Source organism: Erinaceus europaeus, chromosome 11, assembly GCF_950295315.1.
Source record: "Erinaceus europaeus chromosome 11, mEriEur2.1, whole genome shotgun sequence".
NCBI classification, from domain to species: domain Eukaryota; kingdom Metazoa; phylum Chordata; class Mammalia; order Eulipotyphla; family Erinaceidae; genus Erinaceus; species Erinaceus europaeus.
The window spans coordinates 105352425-105367522 of record NC_080172.1 but is presented as its reverse complement, the minus strand read 5'-3'; the positions used below and the strand labels follow the sequence as shown (position 1 = coordinate 105367522).

The 15098-nt window shown below is 39.8% G+C and overlaps 1 protein-coding gene across 8 annotated transcripts in view; it reads right to left on the bottom strand.

Moving 5' to 3' along the window:
* Positions 1-3752: 3752 nt before the first annotated feature.
* Positions 3753-15098, bottom strand: part of SAMD13 (sterile alpha motif domain containing 13) — a 53836-nt gene continuing 42490 nt past the window's right edge. For 7 of the 8 annotated variants that reach the window (XM_007524729.2, XM_060202254.1, XM_060202257.1 and 4 more), the window contains exon 4: positions 3753-5007. In XM_007524729.2, coding sequence (XP_007524791.1) covers positions 4864-5007 — 144 coding nt within the window. In that variant the 3' untranslated portion in view covers positions 3753-4863. Of the gene's footprint in view, positions 5008-9083; positions 9975-15098 lie in introns of those variants that run through there. The other variant, XM_007524728.3, reaches the window with a different exon arrangement.

Genomic DNA, 15098 nt, shown 5'->3' with positions numbered 1-15098 from the left:
TGGGAGCTTTCTGCTTGATCTAGAAGAATGCAAATGTAGACACACACACACACACACACACACACACACACACACACACACACACTATTGCACTGGCCAAAGAAAAACACGTCTGGTTAGATCCTACTGAAATGCACCAGTGTGTGACCTTGTCTTTGAATCAATTTATTAAATCTTTGGAGAGTCAGAGTCAGAGGATCAAAGGTGAGGTGGAGAGAGGAGGTAGACCAGCAATTACTTTCTTTATAGCCCTTCATGCTTTGGGTGTCCTGACTACCCATCTGTTTGAAAACAATCAGATTCAACATGAAGCCATTCTCACATCAAATATATTGGCTCAGGATGTGCTCATTCCTACTTACACTCATGAAGTATTTTCCCACCTGGATCATGTATATGCTACTAGGTGTAGACCCAGATCACATTCATAGAAATAGTGTGATCTGAAAAGGAAATCAGACTGCTCTGGCTTTTCTGCTGTCTGAAGACAAAGGCTGCCTACCTGCTGAATTTCAAGTAATTCCAGCTTCTCCCTATGGCCTATTTTGATGACATTTCTTTTCCCCTGGATTTTGAAGGGAGGGGAAAGAATGAAAGAATCTTTTGCTATAAGCAAGGCTCACTCTCAGGCCTACTTGTCATAGGCCTTTTTACTCTGGGTTTAGGAAAGGCAAACCTTTTCATTTTAAACAAATTAAAAGGCAAATCTTTTAATTTGTTAATTTTGCCTGAACAATGCCAACAGAGGCTAAGGAATGATTTCTTTTGGCTTTGTTTTAGTAAGATATTTTTCTTTTTCCCCTAGCAAATGCTTATAAAGCATTCTGGGTCCGAAGTTTGTTATAGGAAGTGATTTTGATTAAAAAAAAAAATCAGAGATTAAAAGGAGTGTGAGTTCAAGTTCAAATTTATAGAACAATACAAATAATGCTTAAAAGTATTCAATGAGGGGGCCAGGTGGTGGCTCACCTGGTTAAGTGCACACAATACGATGTGCAAGGAAGGACCCAGGTTCAAGCCCCTGATCCACCCACAGTGGGGAAGCTTCACCAGTGAACAGTGCTGCAGGTGTCTTTCTCTCTTCCTCTCAATCTTCCTTTCCCCTGTAAATTTCTGTCTCTAATAAATGAATAAATAAAATATAGAAGAAAAAAGTGTTCAATGAACAGTTAACAGTGGTGACAACAAGTTGTTCCCCAATATCCCTTTTTGGCCATCTATATAAGACTTCTGATTTTTTAATATTTATTTATTTTATTCCCTTTTGTTGCCCTTTTGTTTTATTGATGTTGTTGCTGTTGGATAGGAAAGAGAGAAATGGAGAGAGGAGGGGAACATAGAGAGGGGGAGAGAAAGATAGGCAGACACCTGCAGACTAGCTTCACTGCTTGTGAAGTGACTCCCTTTGTGCCACCTGTGCTTAACCTACTGTGCTACCATCTGACTCCCTAAGACTTCTGAATTTTAATGGCATCCATAGCCTCTTTGAAAAAGAGTACTTCAAGCTACTCTTGCAGCTTAAATAGAGTCATGTGACTGAATTCTGGACAGAAAGATATAAGAGAAAGTCTTAGGCATTTTTTTTTTTTTGATTTCTCCTTAAAGAAAGGAGGTGGTATATTCCTTTGACTTCTCCCTACAGTTTGGAATTCAAGTGATGGTAGTGATAAAGATGGACATAGCCAAGCTGAGCAACAGAATGACCCTGAGAATATCGTGCATGGAGGAGTCAAAAAGATAAGCAGAACCCATGTCCCTAACATCATGGAAAATCATCTTGGGACATTTACATGAAGATAAGTCTCTTCCTTTCTATGGTTTCCTGATATGCCAGAGATGAGTGCAGGGGTGAGGTTTATAGTCACTCGTAGTAAAATATTTCGATCCAATACAAAAAGTGCTAGATGGATTCATAGAAGCATGGTTTGGGTCTCCCTTGTGCTATTTTTGAGGTCAGGAAGGTACAAACATCATCACTCTTTCACTTGGGAGAAATTCTTTCAGAGAGGTTGATGTACTTCTTCATTCCTCTCCTTTCTCTTCTCCTAAATCACCTGTCCCTTCTTCCCTACCTATGTTTTCAAGCAGTCCTCAGCTTGTATCATGATCATTCCACATGGTACTTAAGTACTTTCTGCATTTTACTCTTAGATGTTTTGTGTTTGCTGCCTCATGCAGACTGTGAGAACTTGAGAACAGAAACTATCTTTTGCAACCCCTCTCCCACTTACTCTGCAAACCAAAGCATTACTTAAATATCACACACTCTATAAAATTCGTAATTAAATTAATTTGAAACATTTTTTTGAAATTTAATCATTATAACACTTCCTTTTTTTTTTTTGCCCTCTTATCTTTAGACTTTCTGTTCTTTAGAGAAATGATCTCCACAGGGTACTAAATTGTAACACTTAGTAAAAACAGTGACTCGGTTTGAGGAAGGAAGAGAAGAGACATCAGGAAGTTCATTATCTACAAAGCTTTGTTCCTCAATATGAATTTTTGTTTACAGGAAAGGACAGTAACTTTTATCAGAATAAAAAGAAAAGAACCCAAACAAACAACAACAAAACTTCAACTGAGCAACTATGAATAAAGAATCTCTCTTGAAATAATACCGAAAATTGGACTGGGTATGATGTATTTAGTTAAAGTACGGGGGTGAGAGTTTTGCAGAAAACTGAGAAAGTTTATGCAGGTACCAACAATTGTATTTACTGTAAGCCCTTAAACCCCCCCCCCAATAAATATATTAAATTACACAGAATATGAGCTCAGACCTACAGGGATGCAGAGGTTACATAGGCTCCTATGCTGAATATGGGCACCAGATCAAATCGATGGGGTTTACAGTCAACAATATTTATACACTTCTCCCATATCTGGGAGCTACTCTCTTCCTTGCTCCAGTTTTCTAGCCCTTTTTCTATCCATGACATCATCTCCCTAGACAATAACTTGGGTCCACCTGCATATCAGATGTCAGGCTTAGGAAAAAACTAGTAAAGTCATGGGCCCTTTGGAATATACCTAAAATAGACCAACTAGCTTTTTCCAAAATGGAGACCCCAATCTTCATCTGTAATATTCTTGCCTTTAGATTCATGATTACTCAACAATTTGTTTGGCTTTATATATTAACTCTTTTTTCAGCCACCAGGTTCCAGATGCTACCATGATGCCAACTGGACTTCCCAGAGTAGACGACCCCACGAATGTGTCCTGAAGCCTGGCTTCCCCAGAGCCCTGCCAGAGCCCCTCCCCACTAGGGAAAGAGAGAAACAGGCTGGGACCATGGATCGACCTGCCAAATCCCATGTTCAGCAGGGAAGCAATTAAAGAAGCCACACCTTCCACCTTCTGCTCCCCATAATGACCCTGGGTCCATACTCCCAGAGGGTTAAAGAATAGGAAAGCTATCAGGGGAGGGGATGGGATATGGAGTTCTGGCTGTGGGAACTGTGTGGAGTTGTACCCCTCTTATCCCATGGTTTTTGTCAGTGTTTCCATTTTATAAATAAACAAGTAGATAAAATGCTAAAAATATTAAATTAATAAAACGAAACTGGTTGTTGGATGGAGTAGGATAAGGAGACTTACTTAATGAAGATAAATCCTCATAAAAATACATATTTTTTCTATATCTGTTTTTGTTGTTTTTTTTTTAGATTTTGTTTTCTACCAATGATTTCAAAGTAAAACAGAGTTCCAACTGAAGTAACCAACAGAGACAATCGAAGATACACTGGTAATAAATTGAAACAATGCTTTATTGCAACCACAAAGCACCAATTCAACAAGGCATTGACACATGGAGATTGAACAAATGTCTCTTTGAACAGAGATATGGCAAGCCCACTTTTTTTTTTTCCAGTTCTTAAGAACAAGTACTCAAACCAATCAGAGCATCAGAATACTTTAAAAAATATTATACCTTTCATGAAGGAATATATATATAAAAATATTCTTTACTAATAACAGGGCTTTTGATCTATAACTCTTGGCAAATTTCTTGAGAAACAGATTACTATAAATACTAACCAGAACGTGAATAGACGCTTTCTTCAGAAACAAAGAACAAATTTTAAAAGCCCATCTATGCAGAAAATACCATTAGCCCGCAGTGGAAGCTAGTTGAATAAGTATGGATATCCCCAATACACAAGAATTTCTCTTTTCAGAGCTACAGTTCTGCTTCTGAATGGGGCCACTCTGCATGTTCATTTCAAACATTGCAGCATATCCCAGTGAAACCTTAATAAGGTCAAGTGGAGGACCCTCTTTAAAAAAAGGGTGTCGGCAATCCCATCGAAGTTACACAAGCACTAAGGTACAGAGGAATTCAAAGGAGACAGCAATGTCTTTCTCTTTCCACCCTCTCCCCAAATTTTCTTGTTCTTAAACTTCCCTACATCTAGATTTGAAAGCTGCCCCTTCCATTAAATTCTATTTTTCTTTCTTCCCCCCCTCCTTCCTTCCTTTTCTTTCTTCCTTCCTTTCTTCTTTTTCCTTTCTATTTATCTTTTTAAAAATGTATTTAAAGACTCTAGGCAAACAGTGTAGGAAGGAATGAAGAAAACCCTTATGATTTCAAAGCCTTTCTAAGGAGGGGTATCTAATCATGTCTAATCATGATCACTTAATTTGACAAATTCCACAAAGTTCACATGCTATCTTTGCTCCTCTTGGCTGAATTCAGGTCAGCTGATGGATTGCCTAAGTCTATCCAATAGGATAACATTTCATTTGATTGAAATTCTTTACATATACACATGTATGTGTTCTGTTTACAAAGTTTCATCACATGAAACTAAATTATGTCATTCTGTATTTTTTGAGGTCTAAGACCCCAATGTGACTATACTACGAAGAGTTGTTCTTTAAATGCTTTGTCTGCAGAGGTTTTACATGGTACTCGTAGATTTTCAGAGCAGGCCCCAATTTTAACTGAAGTCCTGTCAATACATCATTTCTTGTCATCAAAAGCAGGGATTTTCCATCAATTTCCTATAATGGAAGCAGAGAGTAAAGCCAACATGTAAGTCTAAAAGTTCAAGGATCATGAAGGGAAAGGGAAACTCATAGGGAAAAGTTACATCTAACATGTGTTTAAAAAATACCATACATTTGGGGGGCTGGGACGGTTGTGCACCTAGTTAAATGCACATAATACTAAGTGCAAGGACCTGTGCGAGGTTCTGGGCTCCCTACCTGCTGGAGGGACTCTTCACAGGCAGCAAAGCAGGTCTGCAGGTGTCTATCTTTCCCCCTCCCTCTCTGCCTCCCCCACCACCCCCAATTCCTCTCTGTCTTATCGAATAAAAGGAAAAAGGACAAAAGAAGAAAATGGCTGCTAGGAGCTGTGGCTTTGTAGTGCCAGCAACATGCCCCAGTGATAATCCTGAAGGAAAAAAAAATGCATTTTCATTTGTGCCTAAATGGAAAAATGGATCAAGGACAATTTCCAGGATAGTTTCACTTCTGTGCAATTTTTGTGTACGTCATTTCCAAAACGTCTCTACATAGTAAGGATGGACAAGAATCACTTTCTTGTAAGTCAGTGCCTCCATCGTGAACAAAGTTTACCATATCCAAGTTGCCACCTTTGAAATTTATTCAGTAAGAGAGACAGATGGGGGTGACATTATAGTACTATAGCTTCTGCCTGATGTTGTGACACGCCAATGTGCTGTCAGGACTCAAACTTGGACCCTGTCTGGTGAGCTATCATCTCACTGTCCCAGGGGATTATCTCAACAGGCAGACAGAAAATCACAACAAGAAGTTAACCTGCCCAAGAGGTTAGCCAAAGATGGTAATGAACTGAACTCTCCTCTGCCTATAGCAAAGACTGGGGCATTAGAAAAAGGAACATCTTTGCTGGTTTCAGTCAGCAAATCAATCTCTCATGCTAAGGACACTGCCATACACTTTCTCTGAAGAGGCCCTTGAGACTTGCAACTGGGAGCTGAGGTGCAGGATTCCACCTACTGCAATTCCCTCCTCTGCAATGCTCAGCATCTGCTCTGCATGCCCTTCAGGTACCTAATTGGTTACAACTCACCTAGAGGTGCCCTGGAGACTGCAAAGCTTCAGGCTGAAAGAAACACGACTTGTCTTAAGAGGGATAAGGACCTCAAATATGGACATTTGAAAGGTTGGAGATGGAAACACTGAGAATGCCAAAGACCTCATTAAACGTTACTGTGAATTGTGGGAAGAACTAAGCTTGGTTCCTAGGGGACCTGGAACCAGGAGGTAGAGCAGTTGTGCATACATGGTAAGTCCCAGCATCTCCATTAAGTCTACCTGCCTCCAGCAAATACATAGAATTGTGATCCCCTCTTCCATTTCAAACAGACCATTTCTCATGTATTTTGTCAGGCCATCAGGGATATGCACTCTGTCTGAGCTCAGAAGAGGAGGGATGACACTGGGCTAGGTGACTGAAAAAAACACCCACTTGTAGACCTTTGACAAGTACCCTCCTCCTCTGTACAGTTGACTGGTAACACGAGGAAATTGCAGACTGACAGGATTCCACACTTGCAAATGCTCTCTGAGCAGTAAGTCACACAATCACTTGTCTTTCTTTATTCTTTGACACAACTATGAAATTTATCTCATGATAAAGCCGAACAAGGAATCACTTCTCATTTGTCTGTGGTGTTTTGCTGTTGTTTAATTTTTTTTTTTTTTTAAGTTTTGGAAGTCTTTATTGTGTCAACAACTAGAAAATACAATGTCCCAAAACTAGAATATACAAAATCCAAAAAAAACATTCAAAGCACATTTTAAAAAAATCCATTGGTTGATGAATAAGGGGGAAATTATTGAAGAACATAGAAAGTAACTTTCTAATCCTTAAGTTGTCTTTTCCTATTCAGGCAGTTAATAATTTCAACAATTGTCGCATCACTAAGACTTGCCAAGTAGAGTCAGCTTTTGACACCTGGGAAGCACTGTAGCCCTTCTGAAGGCATTGTGAGGTCACAGGAATCTGAATTATGGGTGCCTTCAAAGCCCAGCGTTTCATCCAACACACTTGAAATGAATACTGACTCACTGGAGTGCTCTTTCAAGAAACAAAAACTCCCTGCCTGGTCTTTCTCTTTCCTTTGCTGTTGTTTGCTCATGCTTAATTTACTACACAGTGTAAACAGACATCAGGAAGACAAGACATACAAAAGGAAGACTTCCTTGACTGTATTTTTATTTCTGTCTTTACTGGCAAAAAAGAAAAAAAAAAAAAGTCCTTCCACAACTCAGCATTTTCATCAAAAGCCAAGTAAGTCTGGAAAAAGTGCTGAATTTTGTAATTTACCTAAAACAAAAGGGCAACTCATGTTTCATATTCCGACTTGGTTTCCTTTTTGTTCAGTAGCCATACTTCACCTCAGACAAGGGTAAGAAAAAAAAAAAAAGACAGAAGGAAAGAAAGAAAAAAACTCCATTTGGAAATTCTTAAATTTTTCAAAATGAAAATAAAATTCATACACACAACGTTTTGTTAAGCTACAACTACAACAGCTCAAAAGAATGGGAGTGGAATTGAGCACAATAAAAATGTGAGGAGCTCTCAGGTTAAAAAAAAATAAAAATAAAAACTTTCTGTGTGATGCCGGGCAAATGATTTACTTTCTCTTGAGTCTCGGATTTCCTCTCACATAAAATAGAACTAGACCTCTAATGCAATTTGGAGACTGGAAACGATTCCTGTAAGGCATCTAGCCTAGCACCTGACTTGTAGAAGGTTCTCAGTGACTCCCAAGCAGAGAATGAAAGGAGTTGAAAGAAACGGGATGTGTTCCAATTTCATCTTCTGCTTCCCTTCTGGAAGTGTGCTTGTGCCCTGCCTGAAAGCTACTCTTTGCCAGAGGGAAGCAGGATTATTCCTGATTAGAAAATGAATTGAGATTTAAAAAAAAAAAAATCGGTCTCATAAAAATCACACAGGAAATTTCCTTGATTAAGAAAGCCAATTATTTGTTATGTAACTTCTAAAAAAGCTCTGGATGCAAATAAAAGTCAAGTTTTGTCAGTCAGCATGCATACTAGAATGAACATGAGACAGGAAATTGGATGGCAGCAGTTCTACCACAGACTATCAGTAACTTTCCACAAGGACCAACTCCTGTGGACACCGTCTCTTTCCTGATTTAAATGAAGAGGGTTACAGTGTAGCCAGTGCCAGTTAAATAAACAAAACCTCACGGTTTTGCTTGTACATCATGATTAAAATTAAAACAGAAAGATAATTCATATGTTAAAAGGATAATCACTGGTTTGTTGCAGTAAGACTTTTTACACTAATTTTGTCTTCTTAACAATAACCAAGGGTGGGGTAGATAGCATAATGGTTATGCAAAGAGACTCTCAGGCCTGTGGCTCCAAAGACCCAGGTTCAATCCTCCCACACCACCATAAACCAGAGCTGAACAGTGCTCTGGTAAAACAAAGAAAATTGTTTCTATAATCATTAAAAAACAAAAACAAAGTTCATGTTAGGTAACAATATTCAAAATGTTTGCATGCTTAAGTTTCAACAAGTACTTATGCAGTCAAAGTTTAAAGATGACAGGAATATATATATGTACATATATATATATATATATATATATATATAATTTTATTTTAACGAGAGAGAAACACACTGAAAGACACACAGAGAAACACTGCTCAGCAGTGGCTTGTGGTGGTAGAATTGAACCAGGGTCACTGAAGCCTCAGGCATAAGTCTTTCGCATAACCATTATGCTGACAGGAAGATAATTTCAACGAAGGCAAGACATTAGATCTAAAAATAATTTAGGAAGACCCATCAAGGTGATAGCTCAGTGAACAATCATGAGTTTTAGAGCAAGATACTATTTTACTGCTTATTAGGAGGGGCCTGGGGCAAGTTATTTAATCTCTCTAGCCCTTGCTTCTTTATCTATATTTACAGGGTAGAGTTACTTCTGTATTTCCCAGCTTGAAAGGATTACTGAGAACACCCAAAAAGGACAACTCCTGATAAACATCAGACTCAGCTGCCTCTAAGGAAAGTCTCCATGTGAAAGAACATAGCAACAACTCCTTACCGATGATGAGGAGGAGAGATCTGATGAAACAGGCTTTCTTTTTCCACTTCAGTCTTGCCCTTCACATTTCGAATTTTCTGTGTAACAACTCTCTTGCCATGCACTATCAGGCTACATGTGGTGACCAGTCTGAAGTTTCCCATTCCACTGCTTACAAAGGGGACAAATGCTTCAGAGGAAGAAGAATTTCGTTTGGAGCATGGGGATACAAAAGTGGAAAATCCTGTGTCCAAGATGGGGGTCACATCAAAGAAGGAAGAGTGTAAATTCCTGGTCCTACCCACATAGCGGCCAGTGGAACAATTATCTCCTTTGAGGTGGTCTTCAGCTTCAAAGTCATTCTGAAAGTCACAGTGTGACTTTTGAGACCACCATTCTTCCTTCAAGCGTTTTTGATTTCCTCTCTTGGCCTTTTTGATTCCTTTCTCTCTGGAACAATCATAGTTGTTGCGTTTCTTAGCATCATGCAAGACGTCATAGGCTTCTGCTATTTGTTTGAATTTCTTCTCAGCTGCTTCCCTATTTCCTGGGTTCTTGTCTGGGTGTACCTGAAGAGCTAACTGGTGGTAAGCTTTTTTAATAACCGAGGCAGATGCATTTTGAGGCACTCCTAAAACTTTGTAGTAATCCAGCATGGTTTTGTTTGTTTGTTTGTTTTGTTTTGTTCTGTTGTTTTGATTTAAGGGCCTTTCGTCAGTCATCATGCCAAAGAGTTTACTTCCTGAAGAATTTCCATATAATTTTGGATAGGTAGATGGTAAGTCACCCAAGTCTACGCCAAAATCAGTAGTATATTGTCACATGGTTCCTGGGACAAAGCTTCTTCTCAGGAGAAATTCCTCTTTGTTGTAGTTATTCTCCATATGGCCTCCACACCCCCTTTACCCTTTGAAGCACATTGTGGGTGGAGTGACTATGAGCTCAACATGATCAACCAATGATTCTCAGCTGAGCCTCTGCTTGCTTTGTATTCCCATTGGTGGAAAATTTGAGTTGCATAATATACATACTGGGAAGACCTCCCCATGTTAAAAACAAACAAACAAACACAAGACACTGAGAAGCTTGTTAACAGAAACTACTTTTGAGTTTTTTTTTGGGGAAAAAGCCCTAAAAAATATGGAGGTATTACACTTCCCAATTTCAGTTTATACTACAAAGCAACAGTAATTAGAACAGCATGGTACTGAAATAAAAAGGCACACTTGGATCAATGGAGCAGAATCAAAAGCCCATAAATGAGCCCACACATACACAACCACTTAATATATGACAAAGGGACCAAAAGCATGTAATGGGGCAAATGGTGCTGGGAAAATTGGACTTCCACATGTAAAAAAGTGAAATTAGACCATCACCTAATGCCATACACCAAAGTCAAATCAAAACGGATGAAAGATCTGGATATTAGATCAAACACTCTAAAATTTATAAGAGAAAACTAGGGGGTGAGGTGGCACACATGGTTAAGTACACATAGTACTGTGTGCAAGGCTACTAGCTGTTCCCCACTCGTAGGGCTGGGGGGGGACACTTCATGAGCAGTGAAGCAGGTCAGCAGGTGCCTTTCTCTCTCCCTCTATAACTCCTCTTATCTCTCAATTTTTCTCTGTTCTATCAAATAAAATGAAAAAAAAGGAACAAATGGCCACCAGGAGTGATGGATTCATAGTCACTGGCACCAAGCCCCAGTTTTAAGAACTCTGGTAGCAATGAGAGAGAGAGAGAGAGAGAAAGAGAGAGAGAGAGAGATCTTCAGTGAAATTTTACATCAAAGATATATTTGGAGATTCAACCCCATGAGAAATGAAAACAAGGGTAAATAAGTAGGACTACATGAAATGTAAAAGGTCTACATACCAAAAGTAAAATACACAAAGCGATCCAGACAACTCCGTAAATTAACACATCACACACTGAACAAGAGACTAATAGCAAACATCTGTACAGAATTGGTATAGATCTGCAAAAGAAGCAAACGTAACCCAATAAAAAAAAAGTGGGCCAAAGAAACAATTTTCTAAAGAAGCGATACACATGGCTCACATATATTTGAAGAAATACTCCGCTTCATTTATCATTACAGAAATACAAATTTAGGCTACACTGAGATTTCATCTCACACCTGTGAGAATGGCCTACATTAACAAAACAGGAAATAACAGGTGTTGGTGAGATTGGAGAGCAAAAGAATCTCTGGTCCACTGCTGATAGGAATGCAAACTGATGCAGCCCTTTTGGAAGACTGTATGGAGAGTCCTTAAATAAATAAACATGGAAATACTTTATGATCCAGCAATATCACTCTTAGGCATTTATCCAGTGGACACTCAAAACACTAATTAGAAGGGTCATATGTACCCCTAGGTTAATAGCTGCATTATTCACATAGCCAAAGAGTGAAAGCAGCCTAAATGCAGCCAGATGACTGGCCAGAGAAGTTATGGAATATATATTCCATGGAATGTTTTTCTGTGATCAAAGAAGTTGATGATGTGTCAATTGGGACAAAATGGATGGAACTGGAGGTGACTATGCTTAGTGAAATAAGAGATGAAAGACAACTACCAGATGGTCTCACTCATATATGGGATCTAAAGAATCAATACACATGGATCTGGGGGGAGGGGAAATAACAGAAGCAAACAAACAGTTTCAAAGACTTTGTGAGAACTATGGTGGTTACCTTTGGGAAGTGGGGACACAGATTTTTTTTGGTAGGTGTGGTGTAGAACTATACATTGTAATCTTACAATTTTTTAAATTTATTCATGAGAAATGGTAGAGGAGAGAGAGAGAGAGAGAGATGGAACCAGACATCATTCTGGGACATGTGCCAGGGGACTGCCAGAGACTGAACTTGAGATACCAAAGACTTATCCACTATGCCACCTCCCCAGACCACTAATCTTACAATCTTGTAACCCACTATTAATTACAAATTTTTTTTTTTTAAAGCTACACAATTTTAAAGTAACAATCAAAAGTAAAATTGGGGGCAGGGGAAATGGCATAATGGTTATGCAAACATATTCTCATGCCTGAGGCTCTTAGATCTCAGGTTCAATCCCCGGCACCACCACAAACCAGGGCTGAGTAGTGCTCTGTTGTCTCTGTCTCTCTCTCTGCATCTCTCTCAAAAATATAATAAATGAAAATATTTTTTAAAAAAAGTAAAATGGGTCTTGTACATAAAGCAGACAAAAAAAGTTCAATTTTGTTTATTATGAGTGATGGGATGGTTATTGCCGTGTGTGTGTGTGTGTGTGTGTGTGTGTGTGTGTGTGTCCTGGTCCTCCTTGCACATGCACAGTTTTGCTGCTCCCAGGCTGATTTTTACATTTTGTTTAATATCAGAAAGAGAGCCAGAGAAAGTGGAGAGACAGCACAGTACTGCTCCACCATCCACGGAGTCTCCTGATGTGTTATCCATGGTGCTACTGTGTGTTGCCAGGCCTTGAGCCCAGGAGTTTGTGTGTAAGGCACGTGCTCTACCAAGTGAGCTATGTCTTGATTTTTCTCTGTGTTATTTAATATTTACACCTGACACAAACAAAATAGGTCACAAGGGCACTCTATTACAACAACAACAACAACAAATACCTTGTACACATTTACTTTAGAGGAAATAGGAACAAAATTCACTTCATCAAACAATGAAACTGGGCAAGACAACTGTTGGTTGAAAATTTAAAAAGCAAATTTAGGGAACAGAAAGAGAAGTGAAGGTTCCCACCCATGTTCAGAAAAAGCTTTTTTCAGTTCATCTTCTAATATGTGTCTTTTTGAAAAAAAGTTCTGTGGACTAAAGAATCAAATGAAATAATAGAATCAAAATAGCAGGTACTTTTAAAACCCAGTTTTAAAGCTCAGGCAGAGCTGTGGCTGCTGATCAGCCCGTTCTCCAAGATGTACAGATGCACATTTCCCAGACTCCTGTGCAAGCTGGTGTGGTCATGTGGCTTGCGCCCCTTTCAGGCTCTGTATCTTTACATAAACTAGACACTGAAGCCAAGAAGACACTGAACCTTGTTAGTGAAGATGTAGCCTCGATCAATCTTAAATAACAGTGAAGTGGAACACCTCCACAAGCCACCTTCGACTTTAACTATTAAAAACTATTTATCCAAGCGCAGGGACTGGCGTAAGGATCCCGGTTCGAGCCCCCGGCTCCCCACCTGCAGGGGAGTCACTTCACAGGCGGTGAAGCAGGTCTGCAGGTGTCTATCTTTCTCTCCCCTTCTCTGTCTTCCCCTCCTCTCTCCATTTCTCTCTGTCCTATCCAACAACGAATTGCGTCAACAAGGGCAATAATAATAATAACCACAACGAAGCTACAACAAGGGCAACAAAAGGGAGAAAAAAAAATGGCCTCCAGGAGCGGTGGATTCATGGTGCAGGCACCGAGCCCAGCAATAACCCTGGAGGGAAAAAAAAAAAACTATTTATCCATCACTCTCACATATCAACCATTTCTACAATGTCACTTTCCCTTTTAGAAGCTATTCCTAGAAGGCCACCAGCCAGAGTCATACCTCTGCAATACTAAAAATCAAATAGCCCATTCTACCATTCATTCTCATTACACCAGCTATTTTTTAATGTTTATTTATTTTCCCTTTTGTTGCCCTTGTTGTTTTTAATTGTTGTTGTAGTTATTATGGTGGTTGTGATTGATGTCATCGTTGTTAGATAGGACAGAGAGAAATGGAGAGAGGAGGGGAAGACAGAGAGGGGGAGAGAAAGATAAGACACCTGCAGACCTACTCCACCAGCTGTGAAGCGACTCCCCTGCAATTGGGGAGCTGGGGGCTTAAACCGGGATCCTTCCACCTATCCTTGCGCTTTGCCACGTGCGCTTATTTATTTATTCCCTTTTGTTGCCCTTTTGTTGTTTTATTGTTGTTGTCATTGTTAGATAGGACAGAGAGAAATGGAGAGAGGAGGGGAAGACATAGAGGGGGAGAGAAAGATAAACACCTGCAGATCTGCTTGTGAAGCGACTCCCCTGCACCGGGATTCTTAATGCCGGTCCTTGTGCTTTGCGCCACAGCCTCATGCGCTTAACCCACGGCGCTACCGCTTGACTCCCAGCTTTTTTCATTTTAAGTGGACTTTAAAAAATTTTTTTTTAATATTTATTTAATTATTCCCTTTTGTTGTTCTTGTTGTTTTATTGTTGTAGTTATTATTGATGTTGTCTTTGTTGGATAGGACAGAGAGAAATGGAGAGAGGAGGGGAAGACAGAGAGGGGGAAAGACACCTGCAGACCTGCTTCACCGCCGGTGAAGGGACCCCCCCTGCAGGTGGGGAGCCAGGGCCTTGAACCAGGATCCTTATATTAGTCCTTGCTTTGTGCCATGTGCGCTTAACCCGCTGTGCTACCTACCTCCCGGCTCCCTTAAGTGGACTTTTTCCAGGGTTACAAGTGACCTTCAGACTTGTCTTTTGTGCAAAGTCTGAGCCCTCTGACTAGTCCTGGGAACCATTCTGTTGATACACGCTTCCTCAAATAGCTCTCTAGGTTGGTCTTCCTCTGTGCCTCAACCATGTTTAACCTCATCCAGGAGCAGTCTGGCAAATAGCTTCTGTGACGCTAATACTTGGTGCAGGTGGGGATTAGAAAAAACAAGAAACAGTGAAGATGAAACTCTAATCACCTGTAGTGCACCAGTCTCTGCTGGGTCTGTAGAAAACCTCAGGTTCTTTTATTTATCTATAGGCAGCTCCCTCTCCCATTCCCTTTGGTAGCCTTTCTTAGCTTTCACTGCTCTTTGCTCTCCTCTAGTTTCTTATTAAAATTACACCCACCTCTCTGCACCCCAAGCAAAAGAGTTTGCCCCTTGATTAACAAGGAAGCTGTGGCTGTTTAATGCCCTTGAGAACAGGGATAATCTTGGCTATACCTGCACACATCCTTAGCAAAGAGGAAGGTAATTAATCCTGTGTTGCTCACAAGTATTTTTATATTCATTTTTTAAAAAAACAGTTGAGTGTTTTATTGTCCAAATTTA